We start from the raw sequence: 8,169 nt of genomic DNA on the forward strand, positions 1-8,169 counted from the left end.
ATTTTGGTTTTTTTTTTTTCAATATAAGGGAGAAGTTTATAAATGATAGATAAGATGATATGTAATATGTTGAAGGTAGTATAAGAACAACAAGTATAAAAAAAAAAACACAAGCTATAAGGAGTTAGGGAAATTATGTCATTAATAAGATTTTTAAGAACCTTTTTGCATTATTTTCTCTTCTATAGGATTTTGATGCAATTTTTCCAAATTGTAACTAACTTGAAAGAATGAGTTTAAAATGTGAAAAACATAGTTGTTAATTGCTAAACTAATACTACCTCTTATCCTAAATATAAAAGCTAGGTAAAAAATTAATTTGATCATATATATAAGATTTTAATTCACTTTGTCTCTTATATTTATTTATTTTTTTTAAAGTAGTCCCCATCATAATTATACATTTTAAAAGTTTTCATTAGAATGTATATGATTAACAAAGATATTTTAAAGATTTTGTATCATTCTCCCCGTTCATCATTCACATAAAGCAAATTTATAAATCAAGCTACGAGTACTTACCATCCCACTTAATGCAAATTTATAATAAAAAATATTTAAATTTATTTACCTATCAAACAACACAAGTTTACAAGTGAAACAGTGAATATACATACCCATTAGTAGTTTTTAAAACCAAAAAAAATTGTGAATTCAATCTTCATACATGATTTCCCCCCTCCGTGAAGGAAAAAAAAAATGATAATAATAAACCTCGCTTGAAATCAAGTTTTACCGATTTAAAATATCTGAGAATGGGTGTTGTATTCACATAGGACGTGCACCCCCACAATCACAAGCAATCCAGCGAAATTCACAAGATTTAAGACTTCTCTGCTGTTGCAACTCATCCAAGAGTTATTCGATCTATTTCACAAAAACAGGGAATGATAGAGCAAGATACCCCTTAATACAGCGAGATGATTTAGACTTAAGGCTAATGGCATTCAATAAACAATACGCCTCATAGCGAATGAACACGAGAACTAATATATTCAAATTCAGCTAATCATTTACAAATACGCATGTTTAACAAGAGATTCAAGTCTCACAAGTGAATAAAGGCAACAGAAATACAGACTCGGCGAGATAAACTATGAGCATATAGTAGCATGCATCCACATTGGTAAGTCCAGAAGACAAATAACTTATTCAAACGCCCATTGGTTTTCCCGACGGACTTCCTCCTCTTCCTCTGGGGTAAAATCATTCTTGATATTAAAGGTCTTCCGAATCTCCTCGGGTGTCTTCCCCTTGATCATGTCTGCCACAGTCTGGCATGTAAGGTCCAGCAAGCTCTTAATGTTCAAGTAGTTAGCTGCCTGAGAAACCAAAAGCCACATCACAAATTATTACTATCCTCATTGCATAAAGAAATATAATGGAGATACAGCTATAATAGAGGGCAAACAAGAAGTAATTTGATGGAAAAAAATATTGCCTCAACATTAATAAGAATGCTAATGATAGATACTGGTAGAAAGAGAATTAGGGAGAGGGCAGGGAAGAAGAGAGGAGAAATAGGGCAGAGAAGTCTTCTACAACCAGAATCTAAATTCTTGGAGAGGATCCTCAGAGTTAAACTGAATAGTAACTCATTCATGATAAGGCAAGGCAGGTACAGAACATAAATATATACTCCTCCGGTCCTAATTATAAGACCCAATTGACTTATTTGAGGAGATTAAGGAAGTAAGTTAAGTTGGTTATTTATAATAAATAAGTGTTGTCATTCCTAAAATATCCTTGCTAATTAAGTATATTGGCTAAAACTATCATTATTAGAAGGATTATCTTGAAAACAAATGCATAAATATAAGAGATAAAATGGATTTGGGTCTTATAATTAGGACCAAATAAAAAGTCAAATGGGGTCTTATAATAAGGACCGGAGGAGTAGTCTTTTACAATTTCTGAAAATAACCCACATGAGAGGCGCTAGAGCTGTTTGGTAACTCACCTCAGCACCTTAGGCTCAACGGCACTCAACTTTGACAACATTGAACCCACCATAACGGAATACAACTTCCCCCAGATTGAAACTGAATAAAAATAATGCTTAAAAGATAACAACATAATATATAATTACTACTACATATAGAAACTACGCGTGCCCCTCTATCTTTGACTTACTTCTACTGAAGGGCTTCCATGCCTCTTCCTCGAGCAAACCAGGAGGCGACGTTGAACTCTCAGTTATATGAAGTACATACAATCGGCAGAACAACAAACCAAGATATATGGTCACACTGCAAAGCTAATTTCCTAAGGAAATACCATATCACTGAATTCAAAACGGAATGAACATGAACAAAAAACAGACTGCAGATAACAAGTTTCAGATGTAAATGAAAAGTCAAGTAGCGCCTTCCAAGTATGACCATCCAAATTAATATTAAGAACGACCATAAGCTGTAACAGATAATCAATCATCAATGATAAAGGTATAAAAAAACCCAACGTCCATTGCAAATTTGGTTAGCCTAAAACTTATCTTAAAATTCAAGCCGTCTGCAATCCAGAGTAAATTAAGCATGTCACAGTCATGAGAGGACTATGTTTAGCAATTTAGTGGAGAGTGGAATAAAGAATTGAGAAGTGGAACGGAATGCTATCCGCCAATCTATTTTTCGAGTTTAATGGGATAGAGAAAGTCATTTCATCATTGACCAGATGTTGTGAAAACTATTGATTTGGGAGCAGAGATAGGCGAATAAAAAATGAAAATACGCAAAACTTTCTTCTGTTATACCTAGGTTCAATTTTACAATCAAACAAGAGCTTGAGCCTCAAATTTTTGAGACAAAGGAGCAGAAACACTATTCTATTGTTCGTGAATTCACATTATTCAAGGATCAGAAGGAAAATTACAAGGGCAACATTTGTCACTTTTTCTTTCTTTAATATCATATAACTACGGCATTACACAAAGAGCAGTGACACCAATAACATTAAAAAAACTTTGACCAACAAGGCTGGCTTTAGTCTCTAATGAAGAAATGAAATGATTTGAGCACCCCAAAGAGACGTGAAGCAGTCTAGGGATCACCAAACTCTACCCATGAACAGCCCATTCCTCAAAGCATAAGCCAATGGAAACAAGAAATTGAAAAGCATAGATAATTAAAGAAGAAGCAACAATTTCGATGAAAAATCAATATTAAGTTGTTTGCAGAAGAAAACCAGCAATCATGGTGACCTTTTCTGAGGGAAACATATGAAGATAGCTCAAGAAACAATGAGAGAGAGAGAGAGAGAGAGAGAGAGTGAGCAGGAAAATGAGAACAACTAAACCTGAAAGACCATGTAGGTATAATTGTAGTGGCATTATAGTTTTGAATGAGAAATAGGAGCATTAAAAAGAGGAGCATTAAACCCCTCCTTCACACTTCCATTCTACCCAACATTCCAATAATCATCCTCTTCATGACATCCCTTACTAAACAAAACCCTTTGTTCATGTCTCAGCAAGGGGAATCCAGGGACCATATTCTTCTCTAGTGAGTTTTGGTCACGTCTCAAATGAATTCAAAGACATTCTGACCGTCGGCAACAAATGTTTGCGAATTTAGAACAGTAATAGCTGAAATTAATAAAATAGCAATTATAACCCAAGAAGTAATAAGCACTTGGGCCTGGACATGTAAAAACCCCTATTCAGCAATATAAATGTTGACCTACTTCCACCCGGTTATACCATAACCATTCAAGATTCTCCCTTCTTTCACCCAAGATTACCACAAAGCGTATCGATTGAATGAGAATTTTATAAAAACTGGTCAATTTTGCAAGCTTATCCCTAACCGTCAATAACTTCATCGAAAAATAACTATGCCAACAACAGACAGGTCTGGAACCGATAAAACAATAAAAATACAAAATTTGAAAGAAGCAGAGAAATCATAACTCACCAAAATGAGATCAAACAGCACAGAATGGTCAACCCTTACGAATTCAGCATCCCAAGCTTTGAGATCTTCGGAGATCTTCTCGGAATTGGCTGCCTCGACGTGCTTCTTGCAGTACTCGATTACCTTGGACAAGATCTTACTTGTAACGATGGGCAGAGGGATGCCGCTGTCAGCACAATCGTCCTCAATCATGTGTTTGATCGTTTGCGACTCGAGCGCCACGGCCTCATCGACTTCAAAAGGTTCACCATCGGAGCTCTTCAAAACAATTTTCCTCGAAGACATGATCACACGAAACGATTTTCGCAACTCTTCGATGCGAAGACGAAAACTCAATCCCCGAACCCTAGCTTTTTCAGATTGAAATATATCCAATGGGCGAATGTAACGTCTATTTATAGAGCCATGAAGGGGATTTTCTTTCCTTTTCTTAATCTATTCCGCAATATAAATGTGGCGGCTTTTTATCGGTTTCGGAGGTTTAATCTCCAAATAAAATAATCTAATTTGAGAAATTATTTCTTGGCAAAACTTTTATTGGTTTGGGAGGTTTAATGTTTAGATCGTGCATTTAATTTTTCTGATTTTAGTCTAAATAAATTCATCTATCCCTTAATTTATTTTTTAGAATCTACTAGTACTAATCTATCTAGAGTAAACTCTTTCTATCGCATGTGTTACGGACGAAATAGTCTAGTTAAACCATCAGCTCTTAGAGCCTTTTTTGTGTGCCCTATTGCTCAATGAACTCTCTATCGGAAAGCAGGCGCCTAAGAAAGGAGAGAGAAAGTCTGACCTTCAAGGTCCTCTTCTCTTTCTAAACCCTCTTTTATGAAAATAAAGACTAAGGGTGTGTTTGGATGAAACCAAACCGTGATTTGGAAAAGTGATTCTGCAGAATAGATTATGGGAAGAATAGATTTTGAAAAGAATAGATCTTATGAAAAAGTGATTTTGAGAAGTGAGAGTGTTTAGATAGTTGTTATCAAAAGCACTTTTTATATATACAATTACTAAAAAAAAGAAATAAGTTAATATGATAATTACAGAAAAAATAGATTTTATGATATATTTTAATTTAGAAGAATAAAATTGTTAATAATATATTTTTTATTAACATAATTAATAATACATAAGATAATATAATTAATAATAATTAATATGTATATATATTTATAAAATATAAGATTAAATATGTTTATAAAAAATATGTTTATGAAAAAAATAACAAGATACATATCCTATAGGCTCTCACACTCTCCCTTTTTTCTCCAAAAGCAAAAAATTTTTGCTTTTTCCAAAACCATGGTTTGGCCCAAAACCATGGTTTTGGTTTTTGAAGGGGTGTTTGGATAGCATTTTGTGCAAACCATAGTTTGCAAGTGCATCCAAACGGTGCCTTAGTAGGAGTAGAGAGCTAGTCCTCATATTGACCTCCTATCAATATATCAATATATGTGCAGAATTATTAATGCATTATCTCTTAATTGATCAATATATCGATCTATGGGGAGAATTATTTTCTTTTTGCCAGTGAAGAATATATAATCATTCAAACCGGTTTATCCTAGTTTGATGCCAGTTCAATTCTGGTTAGCTTAGCATTCAAACCAAACCTGACTATGAGCTGGTTCACAGTTTTCAGGTTAAACCGGTTTGATTCATTTTTTTTTTTGGAAAATATTAATCTTGCACTTCACCTCTACCGTTATCATTATTATTCTTGAAAAATTGACCACCCGAGAACTGAAACCTTTGATAGCAACGAAAATTAACTTGATATATTTGTATTACAAAAAAACTGAAATAATTGCATTCTTTCAAATAAAACTAATCCCAAACTGATTGGTCAGCCCATCAGAAATGGCGGAGACAGCTCGAATTAAGTTCCTGAAACTTTATCAACGGGGGAATTTTTGACCGGCTATCAGTGGGGCAATTGGCGGTGATGAAAATGACTGGTCTTTATAAAATGAAGAACTAAAGTTTTAATTGTTATTAAGAAAGAAGTTCATGTTATGAATATTGTGTGGATGTCCATTTACCCCTTCCTCTTCATCTTCTCCAAGTAACTTCCACTACCTCCACTACCCATTACTCCTCCACTACCCATTACTCCTCCACTACCCATTCACTCTTGTAACTCACCTCCATTCACATTCATGGGATTGATTATCCACTATTTGTCATTTAAGAACAATTGTAACCTATTTGTAAGACTATGCCTATAAATAGGACATGTCATTTGTGTTGTAATGCAAGTGAAGAAATACAAAAGCAATCTCATTCTCTTGTCTTCATCTTTCTACTTTTGTGGTTTCATTTTGGTTCTATTTTATAAGACGTTATCAGCACGAAGCGCTCTTGTAATCGAAAGGTGTTGTAGTAAGGCTAATCAACTAGAAGGTAAATTTCTATATCATTTCTATAATGGTTTGTTTTATAATTATTCCATTTTCTTATTCACATTGATTTGTCTCATAACTATTCTATTCTCTTAATATTAATTTTCATTTAACTTTTTATATGATAGTATCATCATGTCAAATCTCACGAAACTTGAGTTTGTGGCTCTTGACATTACTGGAAAGAATTATTTATCATGGATATTAGATGCGGAAATCCATCTAAATGCCAATGGTCTAGGAGACACAATCAAGGAAGGCAACCAAGCATCCAACCAAGATAAAGCCAAAGCCATGATCTTTTTACGTCACCATTTGCATGAGGGGTCAAGATTGAATATTTGACTGTAAAAGATCCACTTGTTCTTTGGAACAATTTAAAGGAAAGGTATGACCATCAGAAAATTGTAATCCTTCCTAAAGCTCGTTATGACTGGATGCATTTACGTTTACAAGACTTTAAATCTGTGATCGAATATAATTCTGCAATGTTTAGAATCAGTTCTCAACTGAAATTATGTGGAGAAAAGATCACTGATGAAGATATGTTAGAAAAAACATTTTTCACATTTCATGCATCCAATGTGCTCCTGCAGCAGCAATACCGTGAGAAAGGTTTCAAAAAATATTCTAAATTAATTTCTTGCTTGCTTGTGGCTGAGCAAAATAATGAGCTTTTAATGAGGAATCATGAATCCCGTCCTACTGGCTCCACTCCATTCCCAGAAGTGAATGTAGTGGCAACTGAATCAACCCGTGGCCATGGTCGTCGACGTGGACGGGGTCGTGGTCGTGGCCGTGGACGTGGCCGTGGTCGTGGAGGCGGTCGTTCCCACCAGAAGTGGGCAAATAATGATGAGCATCACCAAAAAGAATCTAGTGGAAATAATAATCATGTTGAAAATCTTTGTTATCGTTGTGGTGGCAAGGGTCATTGGTCTCGTACCTATCGTACGCCAAAGCATTTGGTTGACTTCTACCAAGAATCGCTGAAAAATAAGAATAAGAATAAAAATAAAGGCAAAGAGCCAAAGGTGGAAACAAATTTTGTAGGAGAAGAAGGCGATTCTGATTATGGCAACATGGATGTTACTCACTTGGATGTTGCTGATTTCTTTGCCGATCCTGATAGAAGAATTGATCACTTAATTGGTGATGGAAGTGTTAAAAAATAAGTCATCTTGATGTAATTGAGTTTCTATAATTAAGCATATTTTCATGTTTTGCTTATAAGTGTGCTCTTTCACCTACCACAATAAATTCTGTACTTGTAAGATTATTACCCCCAAAATAAATATAATTATGAGTTTTTATTCATGATAAAATTATATTTTCTTTTATTAATAATGTTTTCTTTTTAATCTTTTCCTATGTTTTTTTTCATGAAGAATGACCATTATTGACATCAATAATGAAGATTTGTGTCTCGTTGATAGTGCAACAACTCACACAATACTCAGAAATGAGAAATATTTCTCTTCTCTGGTAATGCGAGAAGCCAATGTTCAGACTATATCTGGAAGTATAAATCTGATTGAAGGCTCTGGAAGAGCTGATGTATTACTACCTGAAGGAACAAAATTACATATTGATAATGCATTTTACTCTACCAAGTCTAATAGAAATTTATTGAGCTTCAAGGATATCCGCAGAAATGGATATCATATTGAAACAATAAATGAAGGAAATCAAGAATACTTGGTTATCACAAACTTAATTTCTGATAAGAAATGCATTCTAGAAAAATTACCTGCCTTTTCTTCAGGCTTATACTACACACGTATTAGCACAATTGAAACACATGCTATTGTAAACCAGAAGTTTACAAGTGAGAATAAATTTAACATTTGGCA

At 34.2% G+C, this 8,169-nt stretch overlaps 1 protein-coding gene across 1 annotated transcript; it reads right to left on the reverse strand.

Annotated features, from left to right (window-relative positions):
- Positions 1 to 946: 946 nt before the first annotated feature.
- Positions 947 to 4,289, reverse strand: LOC114738571 (SKP1-like protein 1B). Its single transcript, XM_028926632.1, has 2 exons — positions 3,912 to 4,289; positions 947 to 1,322 (listed from the first exon to the last, which is right to left on the reverse strand). Exons 1-2 carry the CDS (start codon positions 4,194 to 4,196, stop codon positions 1,149 to 1,151), a joined length of 459 nt encoding a protein of 152 aa, XP_028782465.1. The 5' UTR covers positions 4,197 to 4,289; the 3' UTR covers positions 947 to 1,148.
- Positions 4,290 to 8,169: the final 3,880 nt, after the last annotated feature.

The sequence above is a fragment of the Neltuma alba genome, unplaced genomic scaffold (genome assembly GCF_004799145.2).
Source record: "Neltuma alba isolate B1F8T4 unplaced genomic scaffold, ASM479914v2 tig00013628_pilon, whole genome shotgun sequence".
Classification (NCBI taxonomy): Eukaryota; Viridiplantae; Streptophyta; class Magnoliopsida; order Fabales; family Fabaceae; genus Neltuma; species Neltuma alba.